General features: G+C 42.4%; 1 protein-coding gene across 1 annotated transcript in view; it reads left to right on the top strand.

Moving 5' to 3' along the window:
* Positions 1 to 26,567, top strand: part of UTP20 (UTP20 small subunit processome component) — a 63,335-nt gene that overhangs the window by 25,632 nt on the left and 11,136 nt on the right. Inside the window, exons 23-49 of the mRNA XM_063154791.1 lie at positions 1,354 to 1,444; positions 3,169 to 3,254; positions 3,854 to 3,979; positions 4,515 to 4,681; positions 5,201 to 5,409; positions 8,255 to 8,398; positions 10,323 to 10,402; positions 11,268 to 11,494; positions 12,397 to 12,541; positions 12,983 to 13,070; positions 14,112 to 14,255; positions 14,868 to 14,918; positions 15,014 to 15,166; positions 15,687 to 15,842; positions 16,219 to 16,359; positions 17,147 to 17,284; positions 18,484 to 18,623; positions 19,125 to 19,204; positions 19,947 to 20,236; positions 20,715 to 20,854; positions 21,329 to 21,485; positions 22,273 to 22,371; positions 22,964 to 23,131; positions 23,787 to 23,953; positions 24,851 to 24,992; positions 25,282 to 25,398; positions 26,117 to 26,287. Coding sequence (XP_063010861.1) covers positions 1,354 to 1,444; positions 3,169 to 3,254; positions 3,854 to 3,979; positions 4,515 to 4,681; positions 5,201 to 5,409; positions 8,255 to 8,398; positions 10,323 to 10,402; positions 11,268 to 11,494; positions 12,397 to 12,541; positions 12,983 to 13,070; positions 14,112 to 14,255; positions 14,868 to 14,918; positions 15,014 to 15,166; positions 15,687 to 15,842; positions 16,219 to 16,359; positions 17,147 to 17,284; positions 18,484 to 18,623; positions 19,125 to 19,204; positions 19,947 to 20,236; positions 20,715 to 20,854; positions 21,329 to 21,485; positions 22,273 to 22,371; positions 22,964 to 23,131; positions 23,787 to 23,953; positions 24,851 to 24,992; positions 25,282 to 25,398; positions 26,117 to 26,287 — 3,817 coding nt within the window. The remainder of the gene's footprint in view (positions 1 to 1,353; positions 1,445 to 3,168; positions 3,255 to 3,853; positions 3,980 to 4,514; positions 4,682 to 5,200; positions 5,410 to 8,254; positions 8,399 to 10,322; positions 10,403 to 11,267; positions 11,495 to 12,396; positions 12,542 to 12,982; positions 13,071 to 14,111; positions 14,256 to 14,867; positions 14,919 to 15,013; positions 15,167 to 15,686; positions 15,843 to 16,218; positions 16,360 to 17,146; positions 17,285 to 18,483; positions 18,624 to 19,124; positions 19,205 to 19,946; positions 20,237 to 20,714; positions 20,855 to 21,328; positions 21,486 to 22,272; positions 22,372 to 22,963; positions 23,132 to 23,786; positions 23,954 to 24,850; positions 24,993 to 25,281; positions 25,399 to 26,116; positions 26,288 to 26,567) is intronic.

The raw sequence follows: 26,567 nt of genomic DNA, 5'->3' as shown, positions 1-26,567 counted from the left end.
GGTATAGAATATTGAGATATTTAGGTATAGAATATTGGGATTCTGCCATTTCCTACCCATTATAAATCTTGTCTTCTTAGGGACCAAGGTTTTTATTTGGTAGGCTGAAGCTGCATGTTGCTGAGTGTCATTGTTGCAGTGCTGAATGCCTGAGAAAGTTGCTCTTTGTATGAATTCTCCCCAATGATGACATCTGTCAAATATCCCTTACAAACACAGCACAAAGATTTATATTCTGACACTTCTTCTGCAAAGGATGGCCCTTGTAATGACAGAGAACTTCAAAATGTCACCTTATATGTTGGAACAAGACAAGTATACAAGTATTTGATATGTGACCTAAAGTGCCATTTCATCCCAGGTGTCCTATGGGTGTTTCATTTTTTTTCCTAGATTCTGGCTTGTATCTGCCAGTTATCAGCAATTAAAATACAGTGACAGTCCAAGATATTTTGTTGTTTTCCCAGCCTCCATCTCAGAGCATCCGTGCAGTGAAGTGGAAACATTAGCACCCGGTAGCTGTAACAAAGGCATGAAAGATTTACCGGGGGTGTGTTAATGAGTTGTGGAGTGACCTCCCTTCCCGGGTCATGCCTGTGCCAGGGAGGACTCCCTTGTGGGCCTGCACCCTGTGTCCTGGGAGGTCTGGCTGAAGCAGGGAGCACCTGCCCCAGACTCCCTCTGGGATTCCTGGAAGGCATCCTACTCATCCCTTGTCTGTGCCCAGCCATGGAAGAGGGTGGCCCAGCTCAAGTGTCTGGAGGATTCAGTGTAAATTAGCAGCTGAATGAGGACAGCTTCTACCAGTCCCACAGCACACATGGTAGAGGAGATCTCACTTATCCTGGTCTTCTCTGTCCCTTTCCATGAGGAGGACGTGGGGCAGATGTGAGGTGACCGTGCTAGTGCTAGAGGAACTGACTCCCATCTGTCCCTGCAGCCCAGTGTTAAGTCCAGCACAGTCTGTGGCTGAATGCAGCCCGTCACATTGGTAGGAGCAACATGGGCACCAGTTATGGACAAGTGAATAAACAAAGAGATAAATACAGAGTTTTGGTGTTCTAGACTGGGTTGGCAGAGAGAAGTAAGCTGCATCCTGACTGTACCCCTTTCTTGTGAAAAAACTGAGCCTACCCAGTGCTGCTGAAGTAAATGTGTCCTCTGTGCAGTGAAGTGACAGCTGGAAGGAGCTGCTTAGGGAGCAGGACACTTCTTGAAATGTCTGAAATACTGCTGAAGACTTGGGATCCTCTTGTGTTTTGTTTTATTTTCTTTTTGTTAGTGAATTTTAACTTAAGTTCCCTGTTCGTTTGTCTCCGGGATATTTTTAAAAATTATTGCTTTGTTTTGCAGGCAACTAATAGCCCACTTACAAGTTTTCTCAAAATTCTCAAATCCTCGTGCATTGTTTTTGGAGCAGAAGTTGAATGCCTTGTATACCCAGGTGAGGCTATCTGCTTACTTTTAGAAATACTGCTAATAAATCAACTCTTTCTTATTTGAGTGCCATGTCTAATACTGAGGAAAGCTGTCATTTTTTGATCTCAGCTGTGATAGTTGAAAAAAGAGCTGTCCTTGGGAGGACTTTCTAACAGGCTTCACTTGAAATGAGCCCCTTAGGCAAAGACCTGGTTAAGATACCTGGCTTAGTTTGCCAGGCCCTGGCAAACAGATCTGACAGCTGACAAGTAGTAGTCTTTGGCAAGGTGGAAGAGTGGCTGCAGAGTATATCTGTTTCACTTACACTTCATGGAGGATATGGGGAAGGATTTAGAATCCAAAATTTGGGGAAGATCTAAGGAGATCTGTCTTTGTCTATAGTGTTTTGTATACTAAGAGTATGGCCAGTATGTACAAGAGATTATCAAGCATCAAAAAAGGAATTTCTTCTTGAAGAATATTCAATTTGCTTGATTCTAGGGATTTCCCTGAAAGAATTGTCAAAAGTATGTCTTCAAAGAGGGATTCTGATTCTTTATTTTACAATCCTTAAAATGGTTTTGTTTTTTTAATTTTTTAATTTTACAGGGTTGTGTTGGTTCCCAGTTTGTGGATTTGTTCAGGTCATTGGGGTTTGCTCTCATTGTTCCTAGTTTGTTTTCTGAGGCTGTGGGTGTTGAAAGCTCCATTCCTTAGTCCCTGAATTTGACAATCTCTAGTAGACATCCACTCTGTTTCAGTCTGTCTCGAAGTATTGCTTAGAAAAACAGTTGATCGATGTGTTTGCTTGGCTGTGTTCTTAGCAAAATATTGGGCAGTCGTGTAAAGGTCAAATCACTGTGGGAAAAACAGCCTGGCACAAGAAGATCATTTCATCACTTACTGTTTGAATTTCTGTGTCTTAGTACATGCATTGTCACGGCTGGTGTGTCCATCTGGCATAGGGACGTCATGGCAGAGTGACCTCTGATGACACTTGCTGTGCTATTTAGTAAGAAACTGAAGAACTGATAAAGATGCTGCCTGGAGAAATGATCTGTATTTCTCAACCTCTTTTCCCTGTCCTAATGAATCTCAGAATCACAGAATATGCTGAGTTGGAACAGATCCATCAGGATCATTGAGTCCAGTTCCTGGCCCTGCACAGGACACCCCAAGAATCAACCATGTGCCTGAGTGCATTGTGCAAACAGTTCTTTAACTCAGGTAGTCTTGGTGTTGTGACCACCCCTTGGTGTTGTTTAGTGCCTAGGTTATGAAGAGTCATCTTCAAGAGAGGGCAAATCTCACTGAGACTTTGCATACCAAGTCTTCCAAGTAGTTTGTGTTTGTCACAGGAAAGAAATACAGATATCTTGGAATGGTTTGGGTAGTCTGCTTTTTAATCCAGTCTTAGATACACAGCGGATAACTGTGATAATAAATTGATGATAAATGCAAACTCATGATGGTCCAAAAGACATCTATGAAAAACATAATATTACAACTATCCTATGTAGGTAGGAAGGAAAAGTATATATGAACTGTCAGCAGCCAGGCCCCTTTTTATGAGTGGAAGTTGTGCGTGTACATCTTGGCTTTTTAATGGCAACACATACATTCTGCTTCCATTTGAATAGGCTAGTCCAAAACCTGCTTGAGCCTGAGCCTTTGGGTTGTTTCACTATTTTCAGTAAACATTTCTACCTCCTAGATAGGGACTCATTTTCTTTCATTTGTTATTTGCAGTTACTGTCTCATCAAGACCAGAATGTACAGAGAATAGCTCTTGACTGTATAATGACATACAAGCATCCTCATCTACTGCCATACAGGTAAAAGCATTTATTTATTTATTTATTTATTTATTTATTTATTTATTTATTTATTTATTTATTTGCGTTGGTGAATTTGCCTGCTATCATATCAGACGCCTGCTTTGGGGTCCGTTTTATTTGGGGTCCTGTATTTGTTGAAGACATATAGGTAAAGTTTCATTTTAGTCAGCTGTATGTTTTGTATCTAAGAGAGAAAATCAGATCTTGAGGTTGATCAGTGTCTCTTTTTTGTTTAGAGAAAAATAGCAACACTTCCATTCTGTACCAGAATAGTGTCAGTAGTGTTAGTTCCATCATTTTCAGAGATGTCTTTTGTACTGATGATTTGTAACAACCCAAAGAAACTGACAGCATAACACTGTGTTTAGAGTTAAATAATTTCCTTGAAATACATCCAGGACATACTGGTCTACATCATTAGCTTGAATTAACTGGCTTTTGAAATATTTTTTTATAAAAGAGTGAGAAAATAGTACTTTAATATTTTGTATACAGCAAGGATAGATAGGTAGGTAATTAGATATAGATGCATTTGTGTGTGTATCTGTCTATTTTTATAACCCTACCTGCTTTCAAATAATGTTTATTACTCTCAGGGAGAACTTGCAAAGGCTACTGGAGGACAAGAGCTTTAAAGAAGAGATAGTCCATTTCAGTATTTCTGAGGAGACCACAGTAGTAAAAACAGAGCATCGACCAGATCTCATCCCTGTTCTTATGAGGTGTGTTCTCAAGTGTGAGTTCAAAAGCTTCATGGCAGAGTACCATGAGCAGAGAGATGTAATACTGCTTCTCATTTTGAATAATTGAGATAAACCCATGCTTAATGCTACAGTTTGATGACTTAGTTTGTGATATTCTGTATGTTTTTCTTATTAACACATTTATATAATGTGTTATGCAAATGGTGTTTTCTTTAAAAACAGCATTTTGGCACATACTGTTTCTACTAAGGATTACAGAGAACTGTGAGGACATTTCAGTTCATTGAGTGTTGCCAGCTATTTGCAGTGATGTGAATTCTCCTGCAAGGTAACCAGTTTTATACCTGAAGTTTCCAGCAGAGCTTCCATTGTAGAAGCAGAAGCTGATCTTTCACTAGTATGTTTTTGGGCATTATGTAGGATTTCAGTGGAGAACCTGAAGGGAGAACTTCCACTAGAGAATATTTTTAAACCGAGTTTCTCCTACAGAATGAGAGGTTGGAAAACAGATGGCTTGCTGAAAGCTAATGCAATCTCTTTCTGGTTCTTGAAGAATTCTCTATGGCAGAATGAGAAACAAAACAGGGAGCAAAACACAGGGCAAGTCTTCAGCGAGCACTCGCATGTCGATCGTTCTGCGATTTCTGGCCGGCTCGCTGCCAGAAGAGATCCGGATGTTCTTGGATCTGCTCTTTGAAGCTGTGAAGCAATTCAGTAATGGTAGGTAGGCCACAGAAGCTGGGGGTGTGGTATTCCCTGACTGTAGAGATGTGGGAGGATAAATAGGCTTAGTACTGTTATGTGCTTCAGTTTGTCTCTTGACCGTGCCTTGAAGGGATGAAAGTAAACCCTTGGTAAGGACTAGGTTTCCCCCAAGTTTCTCCTTACAAAGCATGATTACTCTGTTTTATATGTCCAAGGTCAGAAAAGCTGAACAACTTGCCACAATTTTGCAAATAAGTTGTAGCAGGCCAAGAGTAGATAGTGTCTGGGATCATAGGCTAGCCTGAGTATCAGGGCAGTAAAGAGAACTTGTAAAGTGCTCTGATTCTGTAGCAGTGGGAGACATCTAAATATCAGAGAGATGGAGAAACAGAGCTGTTCTTATTTAAAAATCTGATTGTGAGGATCAGTAATTTAGGGCCAAATTCCACTATTTTTCACTAAAATATTATTCTTCGTAGTGGGTTTATCCATGGTGCTTCCCTAGGTAATTTGCTGTTCCTTTGCCTATCACAGGGCCTTGCCAGACTGCAGTCCTTCAAAGTATGTCAGAGTTGGATTTAGCTAAAGTCCTGCCTCTTGGGCGTCAGCATAGCCTCTTCAATGGTCTTGAGGTTGTGTTGAAAAACATGGGACATTTGATCCAGCAATACCTGCCTGAAATTCTACAGATTCTGCTCTGCATGACTGCAGTGGTATCCTGCATCCTCCAGCAAAGAGAGAAGGTACAGTACATGCAAACAATATACAAACATGTAAATTAAGTTTTTTCTCTCCTCCTCCTCTGAGCTTACACATATAGACAGAGCTTTATTGATTCAGATAAAGATAAGTTGAATGCCATTGTGAAGCTTAGCAATTAGAAATCTGTCAAAATAGAGGCCAGTGGTACTTGTCTGAAAGTGCTGCAGGGCTCAAGCAGTACAGGCAGAGTTAATGTACTTAGAAAACTGATTTGAACTGTGTGTTTGTTTGAACTACTGAAGAAAGAGTTGGAGGTGATCTCTGTGCATTGTTCCTACCTGTTTTTTGGAGAGATGGGCACGAGAGAGAGAGAAATGTTCTGTTGTAAACATGTAACCACATTTTATGGCTGGAAGTAGAAATTTGCCCTAAAGATGGAGTGTCTTGGCAGCAAGGATAAAACATTTGAGCAGGGGAAGGAGAGGTTTAAAGTTCCTTACCTGAAGACATTTGAGCAAAGCTTGTCCATGAAGTGTTTTGTTGCAGTGCTAGACCTCAGAGGAGCTCAGCATTGTGAATGACCACAGTGATTATCAGCCCTTTGTGTCTCCTGTCATGGGACACAGGAGGGACGTGACTACCAGCCATGCTTTCAGCACACTAGAAGCATCTTCAGCTCTGTGTCAAGAGTCTTACTAATTCCTTGTTACCATTTGGGTCTTAGCCAGGTACCTGCAGAGCAGTGGAAATGATTTTTTTCCCTTGCTGAGCAATGGCTGTACATGCAGAAGGGGTCAGGTGAGGAAAACATCCTGTTAAAGATTGGTTGCACCTGAAGGTGGGGCGTGTTGGTTTATTGCTGCCCTGTATGCAGGGAGGCAGCACAGACATCCCTGAGCTCTAGTCCAGCTACTTGGGGTCTGTTGGCAGCTGCTCAGAAAATGTAACACTGAGCCAGGCTTTTCTGTCTTCTTGGTGCTGGTGCAGAGCCTGCTCATGTATTAGGTGGGAAGCCAGCAAACTGCACAGTCATCATCATCACTGTGGTGTTGCAAGGTGTTAGGAGATGATGGCCTGAGCAAGTGGGAATGAATGTTTTGTCACCATGAGCATGTTCTTGCCAAGACCCAGCTGTGAGCATTTGAGGTTAGAACTTGCTTTGAAAAAAATTTATCCAACAAAGCAAATCCTTGCAATAGGCATACAGTATCCAAGGTCTCATAGTTGCCTGCAGGCTGCACAGAACCTGGTAACTGTCTTAATTTATGAAGAAGATGAGCAAATTGGAGGACGTCAGCATCCCCCAGTCTGACTTCAGCAGTGCATTGCATATGCCTGCATGTTTTCAATGAGAACAGGAGACAGGAGTTCTAAAAGCTGCTTCACTAACTGCTAGGAAAGCCACATTTTGCCAGAGTTGCTACAGTAATTCTGTCATGGTTGTGTAATATCAGGATTGACAGTCTGTTGTTTGTCTGAACTTAATTTAGCAGTTCATTAGCCCAGGGGCTGTTAAAAGCTCAAGTAAGAGTGTGAGAAATCTGTTTATCTTGACTAATAATTAGAAGACATTCTTGGAGTTTGAGAGTAATTTATTGCAGACTGATACTGCCTGGAGAATTAAACATCAACTTTGACCACTTTAAGACAAGTTATTAAATTACCATTTGTGGATGCTGTGGGACAGAGAGAGAGAAATGCTTACCATTTCTCTCTGTCTGTCCCACAGCATCCACAACCATTTCCTAGTGATTGTGTTCACTGTTGAGTTTCTTTGTCCTCTCAAAGGCTTGATCTCAGAGAACTCATGGTGATTGGATAGTGTGAAACCCAAAATGACTTCACTTGGAGATTGCCATTAGCAATAGTATCCTGGTTTGTGCTTTCTTTGGGCTTTCAAACAGTTCATTTGCCACCTGGAAGCTGATTGCACTCCATTGTACACTTTCAGCATAGCTCGGGAGGTCCTGTTGCAAGAGCTTGATCAGTTCCTTCCACCATCTCCTCTTCGTCTTTCTTACTTGTGATTTTATATTCTTGGATCCACTTGTGGTGGATCATGATATGGGGACCCAAAAGAGCTCCAATATCAGACAGTGGCTTTCATCTGCTCTCATGTGGCTTTGTTGTTTCTGAGGCTGAAGTTCATTACCTCTGCACTGTGGAACTACTTCTTGTGCTCATGCTGTGAGCTGCATTGCACAGTATGGAAATAATTTAGGTTACTCAGGTCAAGACTTCTCTCAGGGAGGAGAGTCAGAATGCAGCTCTGAGTGAATTCCCTTACTGAAATGTTTTTCCAAAGAAAGGCTGTGGAACATAGCCACTAAATGGGTACAGGAAGCACCTTCCTGTAACCAAATGCTATAGCCCCCACCTGACTCCACTGGAAGACATAATTCACATTCTTTCCTTCTCTGTTCCTCACCCCTTCTCTTCGTCTGTTGATTTCTTCCCAGAAGATCTCAGTGTACAAAGTACAACTTCACTTTGAAGAGGTGATTTCCGTCCTTTCAAGTGTAAAACAGAATTGTTTAAGTGTCAGAGTTGGAAATCTAGTTAATTGCAGTGTAGCTTTCTGCATTGCATCCAAAAGGGGCAGATGCTACAGGGTTAAACCTATAAGCATGGACTTTTTATGACCTGAAGGAGTCCTGTGTAAGTGATTCGGTGCAGGAACAGGCAGGCCCCTTCTAGTAACAATCAGGTCAGCTCTGAGATGTACATTGCTACTGTGAACAAGTTACAAGAGAAAACAACAGAGGTTTCTGCAAAGAATGTGTCTGGATGTGGTCAGTCAATTGCTGGTTTAATTTCAGAGCAAATAGTTGGTAGCTGTTCTGCCAAGCTCTTACTGGGCTGGGTTTTTTGTTGTTTTCATTACAGGTCCAACCTAGGTTGATTAATCCACTGAAGAATTTGAGACGTCTTGGTCTCAAGCTTGTGGCAGAGTTTTTTTCTGATTATGAGACCTACAGCTTTAGTGTGGAAGAGATTGATGCAGTTTTCCATGCTGTGGTATGGCCTCAGGTAAGTATTTCTTGTTTTTCCAAATAACTTGTTTGAAACATGTACCATGCAGAAAACTCCAGCTGTACTCCAGTCCATCATGTCAGCTCTGTCCATTGCTAGAGTGGATGTGGCCTTGGACAGATTGTGGCATCCCAGTGTCTGTGCAAGGCCAGTTTCTTGGCTCTTCTCTGATTAGTCCTAGAATAATCAAGTCACAGATTAAAGTACAAATTAATTCGTATGAATAAAATGGATGCCATTTCTTTGTTCTTTAACCACAGAAGCAGACTTCTTCCCTAGATGCTTCAAGGAAGCTAAATAATACGAGTCATTTCTAGGTGTACTTTGCTACTTTTCTGTGTGACAATTGTTGGGTAGGGGACTGCAGAAGCAAATGCTGCTGCAGGAAGGACCCAGGAGGGTCTGTCAGTGGGCTAAGTGATCTTGAGCCTGCCTGACAAGACTTCCATGTGAATATAGTGACAAAGCACAGGCATGTGGCTTTTATCAGAGAAATTCAGATCGCCTCTGAGCTTGGAAAATGCACTGCTGTGCGATGAAGAGAAAACACAGAATTTAAAATTAAATTATATTGTCTTTGTCAGTGCAGTGGCTCTGGGGTTGTCAGGGAGTGCCTGTACCAGCTGCTGGGTTGTCTCTGCTCTAAAAGCAAGCTGTGTCCATGAAAAGGTTAACTGAGTAAGAGGGACTGACTGCAAGCATGCTCTTCCATAGAGGCTTTTAAGGTATCCAAATGCCCAACTTCCCTGCAGCAGAAAAGCCTGTTAAAGAGCATTGGTCTAGTTTGTGAAACAACAAGAGCTGCTTCTCTAGACATTGTGTTTGTTTACTCCTACACTGTTTCTCTTCTCTACCAGTAACAATATGTGATGTATAGTATGGTTATGTGGACAAACAGTAGATAAAAAGTACCAGGCAGTGCATATAGCTCTGTATTGCCCTGGGCTGGGCAATGGGGAAGTGCATGTTCCTGGTTTGTCCATGGAGTCTTCTTACAGCTGGGGTGCTACGTGGGAAAAGCAGTGAACATTTGTTGCAGTTCCAGAGCAGTTCAGGCTATTGCAGTTCCAGGCAGTCAGCAAAGCACTTAAAGCTTTCATGGAGCACAGTGTTTGCAAATTCTGAGTAACTCTGAACAAGGTGTACTTTTGTTACTAAATAGTTAGAATGCCTCTTGTCCTTACATGTGTCAGGAAGACCGATGGTTTTGAAGCTTGGATGGTAATACGATCCAGAAGCTCCCTCTGGAGTCTTTTCTGGTGAACTTCATGAGGATTCGGTTTTGGCAAAAGAATCATTTTGACTTGTGTGCTTTCCTTTTTTAAAACTACAGAACTGAGGTGTGTAAAACTGGAGAGGGCAAATTGGTTTAAGCCTGTTGAACCTGCAGTTGGAGTTTGCTGCTGTTGTTCATAGCCCAGGATTTTGCTGCAGAGACTTGTTAGCAGCAACACAACCCAAACACAGGTGGGGTTGTTTTGGATGCAGAACCCTGTGAGGAGATCCCACCCCAATAAGATTTCCAGCCTCTCCAGTGAGGCTGTGGAGATACAGACCAGGTGCTGCAGTCAGGGCATAGGAAATGTGGGAGGAGGAGGAGTGAGTTTTGAGTGCTGTGCTTCAGATTTTCTAGGTATGTCTGGGAGAGTTTGCTAAGCCTCTGTGGCAAATGTGAGGTGTTGTGGGAATCTAGTTTCAAGAGAAGGCAAAAATGGTAGCTGGAATACTGTATAAACAGAAGTGAAATGATCTAAGAGTCATTTGACAAATATTGAAGAAGTTGGAAAATTATCTTATAAAAGGTTGAAATTACTTTATAAAAAAGTTAAACTGTAGAATGTGAGGTCTTTGCTAGAGAGGACATTTTGAAGTGGCTTTACTTACTTGTGTTGCATTGGTATCTGATTTTTCTCTCCTTTAGGTCTGCAGATTGGCTTCAGAGAGTCAGTATTCTCCAACTTTTCTGCTCAAACTCATTCACACCTGGAGTAAGAACCCCAGGTAAGTGTTCTTCTGGCAAAGAAGCCTAAGTACTTCTGAATACATAAAACTCAAGGAAGAAAGAGCACACTAACAGGCTGTGAATAATTGTGTCCAAACTTGTATTTTCTTTTTCCATTAGACTCTAATTCTTTTGATAGCAGTCAAAGCAGCTGGGAAGCTTTCCAGTTTATGCAAGAACTCACTTTTTTAATAGGCTACTTTTTTCATGTATTAATAACTAAGCACATATGCAGCCCAAACTGAACTCACAAGTGAGGAGGAGATCTGATTTCTGAGGGATATATTTGTCTTGACCAATGACTTCTTAGTCTTGTGAGACGGGAAGTCAGTTTTACAATATATAATTTCGTTCGTATTTTTAGAGTCTCTATTACTTTCTATTTTATGAAAGAGTATGGGCAAGTTCAGCACAGAATCTGTGACTGAGAATCTGTTACTGAAAGTTGTAAAAGAGCTTTTTTTGATTGTGAGAAGTTCCAACTCAACTGTCTTGAGTGATTTTTGCCTCTTCCTCAGACTCACTGTTTTTCCTTTGCTAAAGTACCAGGTGTTTCTCTTGAGACACCTCATTGGTAGGCATGAAGACCTTATGCACAAACTTCTGTTAAAAGTGATGTTGCATCACTAGGTTAGGAGCAGACTAAGACAAGACTCAGGCTGTGGAGAAAAGATTAGAAAAGGGACTTGATAACCTCTCAACCTCCATTCATTGTATTTTTGATGATGCTGTTCTGGTTTTTGTGCACTTTTTTCTTGGTTGAAATGGAAGACGGTCATTATTTTTTGTGACTTCTCGCACAGTAGAATTGTAAGCTGAAAATTCTGAACCTAATTTTCAGTGAACCTTTTTATAATCTTTCAGGTATTTCCCTTTGCTGGCCAAGCAGCAGCCAGATCATCCAGAGAGTGATATACTGACAAATGTTTTTGCTGTGCTGTCAGCCAAGAATCTGTCTGAGGCCACATCCAGCCTTGTGATGGACATTGCTGACAGCCTTCTCAACAGCCCAGATTTTGAACCCACGGAGCAGGTTTCCAGTCTGAGCGTGACTGACTGTGCTGTCATGGCCACTGGAGACGTGACAGAAGGTATGCCTGCCTGAGAGTTCTCAGAGACCTGTTGGGTGCTTTAGATGGAGGTGGTAGATTATGGTGAGGCTGTTCTAAGAATACTGGGGAAGTGGACCTCCCAGCAGAGATGGAAACATCAATGTACAAACTTGTCTTGTGCTCAAGAACTGTAAAGTCCTGCTTGCTTCGTGGCTGATGAAGTCCACGTTTGAGTGTCAGAGTCCTGAGCACAGAGAGATTCCTTAAGAGAGCAATGTTGACCTGTTCTGTCTGTGAAGCTTTGACTGATACAAGTTGAAGAACTGCGTTGCTGACTTGGCTCTGTGCCTAACACCAGGCTTTATATAAAGGCCCCATTCCTGTATGCACATGATCACTTTAATGTTTAGTCTGTGCTCCCTGACTGGAAAGACCTGGCATCTTTGAGAGTTAATAGACAGAACAGTAGTGTGCTGTGTTTGATGCTGTGGAGACAGCATCAGTGTGCTGCTTTCACCTGCAACTCAAAGCTAGTGGAAAGGAGCATGTGCCCTTGTTATGGCAGCTTTGATTTTACACAAGAGGTCAGTGGTGGAATAAAGAAAACCACATCTACAAATGCTCCAGTCATTTTAGATGTTGGTACTGTAGAAGAATGTCCTTGGTGCCTTCTGATAAGCCTACATATATATGAGGGCTGTTACTGAAATCTATGAGGAGAGTGGTGTGTGCTTGCTTTGAGCTCATCTCAGACATGTTAGACTTGGTCTCAGCAAGTGCTGGTGCTTCTTCCCAGCCACCAGCTGCCCTGCATGTTTATAGCTCCCATTAACTAATGAAACCTCCCTTATCCTAATTTCCCCTTTGTATAGGGTTGGATCTCCCTTCTGTTTCTTGCAGCAGAGTGTCTTGGGTGTTGCTAACTGTTGTATCTCTTACAGAGCCCCTCAGCCTAGGTTGCCAGTTGGTCCTGCCTCATGTTCCTGCCATACTTCAGTACTTCAGCAAAACAATGTTAAGTATGGAGAAGGTGAAAAAGAAGAAGTACAGAGCTCAAGTCAGCAAAGAGCTGAGTATACTTTCCAAGTAAGTGATTCTTAGAGCCTGAAACAGTTAAAAAGCTGGAAGGAGGGAGGAAGAAAGAGGCTTATTGTAATAGTTTCCAAATTAAAAAACACTGTGTCTCAACTTTTTAAAATTTGCAACAGTTGTAAATTGCTGCATCTGTCATTGACCTTGCTGTTGGCTGGTTATTGAGGTGATAAGTTTTCAGAAGTTGATTCTAGCTGATTTTGTTGCTGGTACTCAAACCTAGTATCTCTTGAGGTTAGAGAAAAGTGCAGAAATGTCTGCAGTCATGTGGAACTGAATGCTTAGGCTGGGACTGTGAATTTGGTGGGTATGCTCTGTTAGCCTGGATAGGCTGACAAAGCCTTGTGAAATGACACTAGTGCTGACAGACTTCTTTGCTCTGTACTGGTGATTGAAATTATATAAAAGAGTAAATTACCTTGTCCAATTCTGCAGGATCAGCAAATTCATACAAGAAAAGAGCCAGAATTCAGTGCTTGTGAGCCTTCTCATCCCTTTCCTTTATCAGACTAACATGGAGCAGGTAGGTTAAAATTATTTCCTCACCCCTACTAAACATATGATTTTATTTTAATCAAGTTTATTTGTTTGTTTAAAAGTCATATACATGCCATTTCTCATTATCAGCCTGCAGTCAGGTCTTCACATGTTTGTAGTCTGTTCAGAATGCAGTGCCACTGTGTGTTGATGTGCACTACTCACCCAGAGGTGCCAGTGCCCAGACTGATTCTGTTCCCCCTTGTCATGGGGAAGGTCTGCAGAAGTTATAATGCAGTCTTTACCTTCTTTGACACTGTAGCCAATCCACCAAATTGCTTGCAGTGTTTGAAATAATTGCTCTTCTTCACTGTGTATTTTATGCACCCCAAAGCCACAGGGTCTGGACAGCAATGTGAATTTATGTGGTTGAGTGTGTGGTGTGTGTGGTGTACTGGGCAGTGCTGCATTAGTCTGCTGCTGGTTGAAAGGCAAAGGCAAACCATATACAGTACTATTTTGGGGTTTAAATCAGTGAATCATTAGGGCACCACATGTGATTGCTGTTGAGGGAACTCATACAAGAGCTTTACTGTGCAGTGGCCGGGTCCCCTCACTGGAGATACTCAAGAACTGTCTGGATGCAATCCTGTGCCAGGTGCTCTGGAATGACCCTGCTTGAGCAGGGAGGATGGACCAAATTGACCTCCGTGGCCCTTTCCAGCCTGACCCATTCTGTGAAGTATATGGTGCTGTTAATGTTCACCTCACATATTCAAGAAAGACTGCTTTTTAAAGCTCCATTAGTTCTCCTGACCTTTGAGTCATGAGGAAAGACACATAAAAGAAGTCTTTATCATGCTGACAATCATCTCTTAACACTGTATTGTTTCTAATTGAGAGGCTGCAAGTACTTCTGAGAGATTTGATGATTGCATTGTGTCCTTCTAATTCTTTGTTCTCGTTCAGTATCTCTGATCTGAATGAAGTACAGCAATGTGCACTTCGTGTCTTGAAATACGTCCCAAGGAAATGAAATAATCTTGTGAGTTCTCAGTAGTTATTGAGAGTTATGTGTCTCTTTCAGGGTACCCAAATTGACATTCTGGAGACGGTGCAGAACTTGCTGAGGCATTGCTCAAACCCTACAAGCTTTCTCAAACCACTGGCAAAGCTTTTTTCTGTCATCCAGAACAAACTGTCTCGAAATAAGTTGTGCTTGGTATTTCAGGTATTGCATTTCTACATCTTTCTGTGCTTTTTTTTTAAATTTGCTCTAAGAGATCAAGAACAAAGTAATAGCAGTATTTATCTTTGTGCATAAATTTAAAAACTTTTTTACTCTACTTCTTGTGTGAAGTGAAAATAACAGAATTCTATGTGATAGAAATGAATGAGCTGCACAAAGATTTGTAAAAGTTTTGGCTTACAGCCTGGTTGATGTGAACCTCGCCAAAGATCTTTAGTGTAAGAGAAGCCAAGCAAAGCACTTAAACTGCAACCAATCCTGCATGTTGATGAAATTAGAATGGATTTCAGTATCCTGAAGACAATTTTTATTTGTATTCTTCTCTCACAGTTTATAGTAGGATATTCTGTATTACTTTGAAGTGACATATACATTCTTAGCAGTAAAACACGGGAAACATACAGTGTAGATATTTGGAAACTTAGGACTTAAAACACATATCCTCCAACTTACATGAGAAAGGCTCTTATGGAGATTCTAACAGGAGAAAGGCTAATGCTGCTGCTTATTTATTTTTTGACTGAAGTGGTAAAGTCTTGAGTTAGCCAAATTTTTAACAACTATAAAAGTTAACTGGGTTTTTATGTTTTTTAGACTTTATCTGACTTGGATGCTAAGTTGAAGTACATTACTGATGTTGTTAAGGTATGCACAGTTTTTCTCTCTGCTCCCTTTTTCTCCCAATATGGTATGATCACATTTCTGTCATTTTTCATTAACAACTTGTTGCTCTGTCTTAGCTGAATGCCTTTGATCAGCGACATCTGGATGATATCGACTTTGATGTGCGTCTGTCAGCATTTCAGTCAATCACAGCCCACATCAAGGAAATGCAAACAGTGGATACTGACTTCCTCATCCCTGTTATGCACAACTGCTTCTACACCATCCAGGTTGGCTGAATGTTCCTTCCCTTGCTATATGCACCATGTGTCCCTGATGAATCTAACTTTCAACTTACTTCCATTGGCTATTTTTTGGCACCACATAACATTCAGAAAGTATCTTTAGGTATTCTTACAAACATGTTTTTGAAGTTTTGTCTGTTTACCTTTTCATCTGTGTGTCCCAAAAGGCAAGCACAGTGCAGCACAACTTTCTGTCAGTGAGCAATGGAACTGTTTGGTCATTTGTACTGGATAAAAGGCACATTACAGGCTTGAAAGGCTGATTTTGGTTTGTTGCAGCATGTTCTGGTTGTGTGGGTCTGCTGGTAAATGTAAAGGGTTTTTTCCTGATGGGTAGGTTGGGCATTAATTTGGGAGTAGATCTTCTATAGGAAAGCTCTCAATAGTTTCTGAGTCTCTACAGGACTCGCTGTGTTGTATCCAGTGGTGCTGTTCTGTCCCAGCTTTTGGGTAGAGAAAGGTGTCAGAGCCAGACTCATGTGGTGCCATTTCTTCATCCTCACAGCTCGGGGACATGGCTCTCAGTGACAACGCAAGCCTTTGCTTGACCAGTCTCATCCACCGACTGGCAGAGATCAGCCACACAGAAGATGAGTACAAGGAGCTAATCCAGCACACTCTCCTGGAGTCTGTGAGAAGGGGTCTGAAGAGTAAGACTGAGGTAAGGCAGTGGTATCTGATCACACATTTCCAGCTATCTTCATGAGATGTTTTTTGGGTGAGTTCTCAAAGTCCTCTACTGGGATAAGAAGTGCAGGTACCCACTGTAAACTTACCCTTAATATGAAGCCTTATAAAATTCTAAAAGATTATAGAAATTACTTGTGTTTCTCTGCTGTTGTTCAGCTTTTCTTAGTTGAAACTCGTTTTTTGGAAGGGAGGCTTTAATTTATATGCAGCCCATAATGGGTGCATTTGTTGTTACCAAGAATTAGGACGTTTGACTGAAACATTTGTAAATGACAGCACTGCTGTTCTCAGGGGTGTGTAGCAGCCTCTCCAAGGGATACTTACCATTCACTGCTTGCTATTTTTAGAGCATCCAGCAGGACTACACATCACTGCTTTCCTGCCTCATTCAGACATTCCCAACAAATCCTGAATTTCAGGATTTAGTCCAGCTGACCAACCGCCATGATCCTGACATGGACTTCTTTGAGAACATGAAACACATGCAGGTAAAAAACAGCAGGCATTTCTTAGTGCCTCTCTTCCCCTGCCAAGCAAAAGCATCTTACTGTGAGGGGATGTTTTGCAAAGCATCTGTGTGTTGTCTGCAGAGAAATTGAACCTGTGTCATTAGATACTGTTACAAAAAAGAGGGATGTAGACATCATCAGGAGTGATTGAGAATCAAAGTTATGTTTCTATCTATAAATGTATTGGGTTTATGGTAGCCCACAGTCAGCAGTATCCCGAACATTCCTCTGACAGGCATGGAATGGGTCTCTGTTTTTTCTGCCCTATTCCCTGCTGCTCTCTGGAGTCTCTGCAGCCCCTTCCCATTCACAAACCTTATCAACACAAATGTTACACAAAGCCTGGTTTTTCTTGCAGTGTGAAAATACATTAATTCTTCTTTCAGAGATGCAATCTGAGAGAGTCTTTGCTATACCTGTACTTATATGCAGTTTGCATATAAGTTGCAAGTTTTTAACTTTAATTTTCTCTGGTCTTTGCATTTCATTGCAGCAGCTGCTGTTTGCAGTTGCCTCCCTTGTCTAACACCTCAAGATAGCACAGTCTTATGATTGTGAATCCACAATGCCATTGACTTGGAATATCTGTTGAGGCAAAAGGCTAGTGAAAGCCCAGAGATTTAAGGAAAAAGGCATGCCTTAGAAATGACTGTAATATGTTTATGCCATTACCTAAAACTGGGACATTTTCAGAACTGCGGGATGTAGGTGCTAGCTGTGACTCAAGCACAAACTCATTCACTCTCTCCCATGTGACATGTCTCAGATCCACAGGAGAGCACGAGCTCTGAGGAAACTGGCAAAGCAGCTCACTGAAGAAAAGCTTGTGCTGTCTTCTAAATCCCTGCAGAACTACATCATGCCTTATGCTACAACTGCAATTTTCAGTGAAAAAATGCTTAAGGTAGGCTCTTGCAATTGAATGCATCTACTTGAATATTTTCACATTTCGTATATAGCATTTCCCTTAAAAACCTAACCCCCTTAGACAGCTGAAATGTTTGTGAAGTGGGTGTCTCCATTGTAGATAAAAGTGCTGTGCTGGTATTGCTGGCAGAAAGAGGATTTAGAAGGTGCAGAAGCAGTCTGGGCCCAGTCCTGTATCTGCTAAAAGGTTGATTTCTTAACTGTTTGGGTTAGGTTTTTTTGTTTTGTTTTAGTTTTTACTTGGGGTTTTATTTGTCTTTATTTTTTTAATCAGCTTCTTATTTTCTTCCCTCTGCCTCCAAACTTTTGTCTTCCTGTTTAGTTGTGATACTCTTTGACAGTAGACTGTGGGAATATAGTCTGCATCTAGTAACAGAGGTGGGAATAAATACAGTTTTCTCTGGATTTAGAGAGAAACTGCAGGAATTGGCTGGAGACATCTGAAAACAATAGCAGCTTTGTAATTAAAATTTGAAGGCTGACTTTTTTTAGTCACTTTCACTTTCAGTGAAATTACTTGTAGTATCAGTGTGGACAGACTTTCCACCTGTGGCTTTTAAAAGCCAGGTTTCACACTTCTGTAGTTCCCTGCACACTACCAGGAGAACAGCAGACCTGCTTCTATCAAGTGAAGTAAATGTCTAATTTGCTTACTGTCAGAAATGTTCTTCTGAAGCTGAAACAATTAGAGCTCAGGCACAGGACCCAGCCCCTGCAGCAGTGCTGTCTGTGCCCCTCAGTAGAGTGACTGAGTAGCTCTTTGACCAGAGGGCAGTAAAATGTGTGGATTGAAAATTTGATAAAGAAATAGACATTTTATTTCACATCTGAAATGGGTTTATAGTTGACCAGCAATGTGCCATGTGTTTGTGGTTGGATGCCTTAACTGGTTCTTGTTCTTACTTCTTAGCACAAGTGAGCCCATAGGTTTAAGTATGTGAGAAAAGTTAAAAGTGTGCAGAATAATTTGGAGGAAGTGGGTCTGGAGATCTGCTTGATAGACTGTGATTTTTTTTTTTCCTTACTTGATGCTCAGGAGGAGATGTAAAAATACTGAATCCCAGCATCCCCACTAGACTAGACATTACTTGTCTTTTGTTGCTTTGGATGAAGAATGTTGCAGACACGTGGTCATTGTGAATGCTAACAGCAGCTGAATTTCTCTCTTTTGAGCAGCATGAAAACATGGTAACAGCCTCAGTTGAAGTTGTTGGAGCTGTCTGCCGACACCTTTCGTGGTCAGCCTATTTGTACCACTTAAAGCACTTCATCCACGTCTTGCAAACAGGACAGATCGGTACGAAGCTGGGAGTCAGGTGGGTACCACGAGCACTGCTGCTCTGGGTTTCTCCAAAGACTGCTTAGGCACAGTTCAGTGTTTTTAGGAGCATCTCATGGACTTTGGCCTCTTCTCTGAGGTGAGAGATTGCTGGCTTTGAGTTGGACTTAGGCGAGTGAAGGTGGGCATGGCTTGCTGCCTGGCGCTATGAAGTTTTAACAAGTTGTTACTTTGTTACACCATGTCTCACTGAAGGCATGGCAGCAGTTGTGTCAGGCTGTCCCTGCTCCTGGGACGCCTCTGTTGCTCCAGTACCACTCTCTGTGAGGTTTCACATTGAGCTGGGTCACAGAATATGTGTGCAGCTGAGAAGTAACCAGTTTTTATTTTCTGGAGTTTTTCAGGATAAACATCCTTATGGTGCAATGTCACTAAATCTGATGTTTTCCAAAAAGTGCCTGTAAGATTTTTCTGTTGTATATGCATCCTCTTGTTTTTGTGCAGAGGGCTGATCTTTCTTCGTGTTTTCCTTCTGCAGCTTGTTAGAGACAGTGCTGGAAGCCTTTCACTTTGACCATAAAACACTTGAAAAGCAGCTTGTGACCATTGACAACCAAGGTGAGCTTTTTATGTCTGCTTGTAAAAACACTCCTCAGACTGCTCAAATGCAGCTAATCAAAGTTTTGTGGTTTACTCTTGACATCAGCAACTTCCTTTTTTTTAAATGGGCATCTTGGAAGCTAGCGTTGACTTGTCTCCTCAGGAGTAGTGCAGATTTTCCTCCTGTGTGTTGACAAAGTCAGGAGAGGTGTAGGGAATCATGTCCACATTACCACTCCATCCCAGGCTTCTGTAAGCCAAAACAGCCCAGAACCTGTGTGGTTTTCATGGTTATCTGCAGCCAAGATGTCCTCCCCTTGCTTCCCTTGCCATTGCATGGGACAAAGTTGTATCTTCAGCTTCTTCACTATTGTGGTTACCTATGTTGGGACCTTTGGGTGATGGAGGAGGATGTCTCACAGCTGTGCTTGTCAGTAGCTCTTGCCTTGTGAAATCCTCAATTTTAAGTGAATGGCAGTTCTCTGCAGTTCAGGCACATTGACCTTTGCTCAACTGACTACGGGGTTCAGACAGAGAGTAGTGAAATCTTTGCTTTAAACCTGGCCCTGAGGGTGCTTATCAGAAACCAGCAAGCCAAAGCTTCTTTACCCAGTAGAAGCCTGGTGCTTATTGGTGGTTTGCTGTCACTGGTGTTAGGTAGGAGCTTTATGTAGAACCAAGCTGCCACAGGAGTCTCAATTAAGGGCTCAAGTTTTGTGTTCTCCTGTATTTACCTGTACTTTTGGCAATTACTTGATAGAAGCTGCTGCCGTGGACTTCGAGCCGGTGGTGGAGGCTGAAGAAGCCATGGAGGTGGAGCAGAGTGAAGGGGAAGAGGAGGAGGTTGAAGAAAAGAATGGGAAGAATCTCTCTGAGAAGCCAGTAGAACCTGAGCAAGCAGCTGAGCCACCTGAAAATGCTGAACAAGTGCCCAAACCCGTTTCGTTCTTACCCCGAAATAAAGAGGAGCTTCAGTGTCTGATCCAACACATTCAAGAAACAGTTACAGTCAACATCTTGCCTAAATTGCACAGGTGTATTGTTGCAAAGGTGAGGAGCTGACATTTGAAAGGTCCTTTGTAGGCTGCTACTTTAAGGATTGGGATACTACTTCAGAGCCAGTGAAAAAGCAACATATTTTTAAAAACTGGGCACAACGAGAGAGACCATCTGAAAGCACAAAAAAGGCTTCATGCCCTTTGCTGAGTTGTGGAGATTACTGACAGACCTTCTGGTCAGTGTGGATGTGGTGTCCTAACTTCCCTGCTGAGAACTGTCTCAAACTGCACAAGTGAAATGATTCACTTTGTCCAACCTCTTGAAGAGTTCTCAGCCACTTGCTTGCACCAGCCTAGTTTCTGTATTGAAAACAGGGATTTATCTCACCTGTCCTTTAGCTGTCTGGGTTTTTCCTGCAGTCATCAGAGGAGAGCAGCCTGCCATACTGGCCTCTTACAGGGTTTGTTGAGAAAAACCAGAGTTCGTTTCTGTATATTAAAAGTGCATTATGTCTTGCTCTCTTAAAAAGGTTAAAAGAGACGAGGAGCACAAGCTTGTGAAATCCAATGTTGTGAATGATGATGAGGTAGTTCGTGTTCCATTAGCTTTTGCAATGGTCAGAATGATGCAGTGTCTTCCCCAGGAAGTGATGGAAGCCAACCTACCAAGGTAAATCCCAGTGGGGCTCCTTACATCCCAATGGGGCTCCTTACATCCCAGTGGGGCTGTTCATTGTGCAGGGAAGGAGTGCAGGCACCTTTCTCAAGCGGTGGTTACATACACGACTAAAGTCATGAGGGACATCCTAACAGACCTTCGTCTGGAAATTCCTGTTCCTAGGGACATGCGCCTCTGCACCTCAGCATTTAACTGCTGTAAATCCTGACCCAAGAGCAGAGCTGTGAATCAAGGTGCAGAGGCAGGGCTGGTTGTGCTGGGGAAAGAATAATGTACAAAAAGAAAAGATAATCAGTAGAATGTCCTGAAGGGCAGTATGTGTGTGTATGCCTATAAAACCTCTCTGTGAGGCTGGCTGTGAGTACAGATGTGGTTGTGAAACAGTCCTGAAAAGCAGCCTCCTTGGCAGGGTAATTAGTTCTGCTCTGCTTGGAGATGGCCAAAGCTGTCTATCTTTGTTTCCAGCATCCTACTGAAAGTCTGCACATTCCTGAGAAACAGATTTCAGGAAATACGGGACATTGCCCGCAACACCCTCATTAAAATCATGGAAGTGTTGGGAGTGCACTACCTTCTGTATATCCTAAAGGAGATGCGGTCTGCACTCATCCATGGCTACCAGGTAATGCTGAAATTCTTCCTCTTCTGCTCTCTGTAGGCTTTTTTTCTAATATATTGGGAGGAGAATCCAGAGGGAAGTTGCTATTGGAATTGTTTTGCACTGGTAGAATAGCTTGGCAAAATACAAGTAAATATTGTTGCTAATGCCTACATCAGTCTTTGTTTTGCCTTGCAAAGTCAAGTCAAATAAGGGTCTGTACCCTCGAAGAACTGAGAGTCTAAGCCATTTTCCTAGTGAAGAGTTGGGGTCTGAAGGGGAAGGATGAATTTCTGGTTCCAGTAAGATTAGAGGAAATCTTTCCATAAGGTCATGAGGGCTAAACAGTATCTGGGGGGAGTTGCCAAAGAGACTGCACAGGCAGTGTGTGGTGATGCTAGTTGAAGGATTGCTTCCTAGATCCAGAGCCAAGGCTCTGACTGTTACTTCATCTTTCCTCTTTCCATGGTTTGGGTTAAGAATATTTTTTCATGTGAATTACCACAGTGGAGTAGCATGGGCTTTTAGCTTCTGTAACAGTGAAAGAATCAATTAGAGCAGCCTAAGTATATCAGTAAGAGCCCTGGGGAGAGAGGAGATTCCAGCCCTCTTGCCAGTATGGCGTGGGATAGGGATCCTTTTTCTCTTGCTACTACATAGATTATCATCCTCCCAGTGTCTTTTTTTCCTGTAATGAAAGCTCAAGTGCAGTATGTGTCTTGTGATGTCTCTGGTATGGGAGTGTCCCCATGCAGTATGATTAATGAGGTCAATGCAGAGGTTTGGAATGATCTGTTCTCTTTTTCTGTAGCTCCATGTGCTGACTTTCACCGTGAACCTGTTACTGAAGGGCCTTACTACCAGGCTCAGTGCTGGTGATTTGGACCCCTGCTTGGATATCCTGATTGAGGTAAAAGCTGTTCAAAGCTAAAAGAAAAAGCATCATGAAGTGCTTGTGACATATTCTAGGAGGGGAAGGTTTTGTGTAGGTTGTCTCTGATTTGATGGCAAACTAGGCTGTTGTGTGTGTACTGCCAAGGAAGGAGGCACCAGTAGGCCCTGTTGTAGATGGGAATCAAGAGAAGGCAAATGTCTCTGGGGCTGTATCCTGAGCCCTGCATCTTGAGAGGGGATGGATTCAAAATTAAGACACCTACCTGTGTTTTCCTGTACTCTAAATGGCTGAGCAAGTCAGCAGACATGTACTCAGTGCAGTCCACAGAGCCCAGGAACTCAGCTGGCCACACGGATGGGGTATAGTGGGATGCATTGATCTGACTGCAGTCCCAGTCCTTGTGTCACAACACCACAGAGGGGTGTGAGAACAGTCTCATCTGGTGTACTTAAACAAGGATGTTCTGTGTTGACAAAGGAAAGATAGGTGTGATTTGTAGGAAATGTGGAGAATTGTTTTTTCTGTGAGCGGGGAAAAATAGTGTTGTTCTGTTGCTACTGGAGAAACCTGCTTTTCTTCAATCATTCCTCTTGCCTGTTTTCCAAAGATTTTCAACCAAGAGTTGTTTGGGAATGTAGCTGAAGAGAAAGAAGTGAAGGGTATTGTCTCCAAGGTCATGGAAGCACGCAAAAACAAGAGCTACGATTCCTATGAAATTCTTGGGAAGTTCATAGGAAGGGGCCAGGTGACAAAACTTATTGTGCCACTGAAGGAGGTAAGCAAAGTCAGCCAGTCTCACAAACTGTGACCACTCTCAATTCTGTAAGGTGATTCTAGAGCCTCTGGGTGGCTACTTTGAAGTCACCTATGGAATCTTGCTTTGGCTTCCCAATTTCCTTTAGGAAAGCAGTGAGACTTTACTGTTGATATCAGGGCAGGGAGTGGCATTCTGGGAAGCTTTTAACTGCTGCTCAAGTGGATACATCCCACTTTGAGTTCTCCATGCACTCTCCCTCTGCCCACTCTTTCCTCTGGAGCTTAGAAGTCCTGCAAGGCTGTTTTGTGGTTTAAGCTCTTGTGCTTGGAGGAAATGTCAACAAAATGTATCCAGGGTCTATCCGTGTGCAATAATTGCCTTTTCAAAGATGCAGATTTTTTAGCAGAGTGCAAACTCACACAGGAATGGAACCCTGATTTGCTCATTAGCTCTTGTGTCCTGGTGGTTGTAGCTGAACTGGCTGGAGGCTGACAGGAGCAATGGGCAGGGATGTTGGTGCAGAGCTGAGGCAATGGGATGCTATTCACCTAAAGAGCAGGAGACTGTGACAACATAATGAGAGAGAAATTGATCTAGTTGCTCCCATGATTTCTGATTAGAGATAATTGCCATCAGGCTGTCCTATTAAATTCTCATGGTTTTACCTTTGCAGACTCTGGAGAGCACCACAAGCTTGAAGATAGTCCGGAAGGTGCATGAGGCACTGCGTCACATCATGGCAGGGCTCATCTTCAACTCAGACATGAATGCAGAATCCCTCCTCCTCCTCAGTCATGGTCTCATCAGTGAAAATTTGCCTCTGCTCACTGAGAAGGCCAAGTGAGTTCCTGGGTGTTGTTCAGATGGTCTGGTATTGGTTTGCTTGCAGAAATGGCAGTTCTCAAATCCAGCTGATCAAATGCATGAGAGTTTAATTACTTTCATTCCCCTTTTGTTTTCAGTGTAACTAAATCATTTGTGCAGTTACAGGGCAAAAAGAAAGCTTAGTAATGAGAGTTAGCATTTGTGGAACTCATGGGAGTCTTCTCTTGCAAGGTCCCTTGACCTTCAGCAGGGCTTTTTCACTGTCTGATGAGTTGATAACATGCATTAGGATGTTAGGATGGAGGAACAATGAACAGTGTTTAGAAGCAGGCTGCAAACATTTCCATGGGGCCAAGGAACCAGGAAAAACATGGTCTTTCACTTCATTGCTTTGCTGCTGGGGCAGAAGATGAGAAGAACCATCAGATTTTCTCTCCATCTGGTGGAGTCACTGTTCAGAGCTAGGTTTAGGTGTCCTGCATTTGGTGTTACGTAGGCTGGCTTTCTCCAGAAGTCTGCTGTTTGCAGACTTCTTGGAGCAGTGTTTGTAAGCCACCAGTAACTGATGTAATGATCAGTAAAGAAGAGCAGTGAGTAGTGGCAGGATGTGTATTTGCTTGAAGGAACTTCCAAAGTTGATCTGTCCACTAAGAAAAAAGTGACGATGTTATACTCATGATTGTGTGTTTGTTATCTCTGGAATAGTGGCATTGTTCTCAAGTCTGAGTCCTGTCTGTCAGGCTGCTTTCAAACTGATTTTATTTCATTGTGGGCCATCTGTGACCTGCTTTTGCTTGCTATGTGGGAGGCAGCTGAACACAGTTCAGCTCCTTGTACTCCCAACAGCAGGATTGTTGTGGAGAGGGTTCATATCTGAATATTTTCTTTTGCCATGCATACACTGCTTTTCAGGAAAAAAGCTGCCCCTCCTCCAGACCCTCGGCTGCAACCAGAGAGCTGCCTGCTGCTCCAGCCCACTCCCACAAGAGGAGGGCAGAAAGCTCGTGTCAGCAGCAGGACTAACACATATATCCTGGTTGATTCAGGACTTCGGGTAAGATCTCCTCAGATAAAAAACTTTACATTCAAAATTTTGTTAAGGGTATGCAAAGGAAAGTATTCTGGATATATTGTTTTAATAGCACAGCCGTTAGCCTTAACTTCACTTTGTATATTGTAACTCCAGTGGTGCTTTTAGAGATTTTTTTTTTAAGTACCTGTTGAAGTATTTGGGTGAGATATGGCATAAGTTCTACTATAACTTGAAACAGTTGTGGGACCTTACTTGACTCTTTTGTGTTCTGGCTGACTTTGAGATGAATGTCCTGATTTTTCTATTGCAGCTACTGCACATGAGCCTGAAGAGATCCAAAGTAAATTCTTCTGAGGAACATGCTTTGGAAATGCTAGACCCTTTTGTTCCGCTGCTTATAGACTGCCTGAAATCTATGGATGTCAAGGTACAATTCTGAGCTGAAGTCTGTGTGTTCTGTCTGCTGTACTAAGGGTCCTGCCCACAAATGTCATCTTGCAGTTGACTTGCAAGAGGAGAGAAAGCCACCAGGTTTTCAAACCTGCTTTAATAGGTGTTGTGCAGATTAAATTGTTTGAGGACATGTAATCCCAAGGGAGTCTTGTGGCTGATGGAGGACTGAATACTCTGCTCTGTGTTGCAGGGGGCAAGTTCTCCTAGAGAACGTTCATAAGAGGAACTTAGAGAGTGTCTATGAGGATGTTCATGATATCCTGTGTGTGCTGGGAGCAGTGTTCTCACAACTGTGGTTTCTTCTGATCCAACTCCAAAGTCTTCATTCCTAGCACTGTAGGCAGCCACTTTTTGGGACAGCTTTTGGTTTGAGTGAGCGTAGAGCCCAAGAGTGGAAGGCATACCTCGTACCCTGTCAGATACTTGGAGTGGGGCTTTCCATGTCTTGAAGGCAGCTCTGCTTCATATCTTTACCTGATAAAATCAAAGTTATAGAATATTGAAGTCACAGATAGTGCTTTCAGAACTGAGAAACCCTTGTGTTACCCATGAATGGTTTGAAAGAGGTTGAGTTTGTTAGCTAACTGCCTTTTACCACTGTTGTAGATAGCCTGACCATGTCTGTAAAACAGTGAGAAGTGTTCTCTCAATGTCTCTGTACCCACGTGCTGTCCTTTGGCTCTTCCTTCCAGGTGATAACTGGTGCTCTGCAGTCCTTGGTATGGATTTTAAAGTTCCCTTTGCCTTCTGTCAGTACAAATATGGAGTCACTGATCAAGCAGCTTTTCCTCTTGCTGAAAGAGTTTGCCAAGACAGGAATAGCCAAAGGCCAGAATTTCCACCTGGTTGTGAGCTGTTTCAAAGTAAGTCAGACCCAGCTCTGCTCATTTCTGCTTTAGGATTAGCTTTCTAGAATGAGACTCTTCCAGCTACAGATCCCTCCTGCAGCTGTCCCTGGAGAGGTAATCTGGAGATCACAAGCTAGTGAGGAATGTGTGGCCTTGCTTATTCTTTCCCAAATACAAACCTAAAGATAGTTGCTCCCTAAAAATGCACAGCTTGTATCTGAAGAAATGTCTTTATAGAAACATGTTTGCCTTCTTTCTTCATTTTAGTAGTATCTTGTTCCACCTGAGTAAATCC

The sequence above is a fragment of the Melospiza melodia genome, chromosome 4 (assembly GCF_035770615.1).
Source record: "Melospiza melodia melodia isolate bMelMel2 chromosome 4, bMelMel2.pri, whole genome shotgun sequence".
Classification (NCBI taxonomy): domain Eukaryota; kingdom Metazoa; phylum Chordata; class Aves; order Passeriformes; family Passerellidae; genus Melospiza; species Melospiza melodia.
This window is presented reverse-complemented; position numbering and strand designations above follow the sequence as displayed.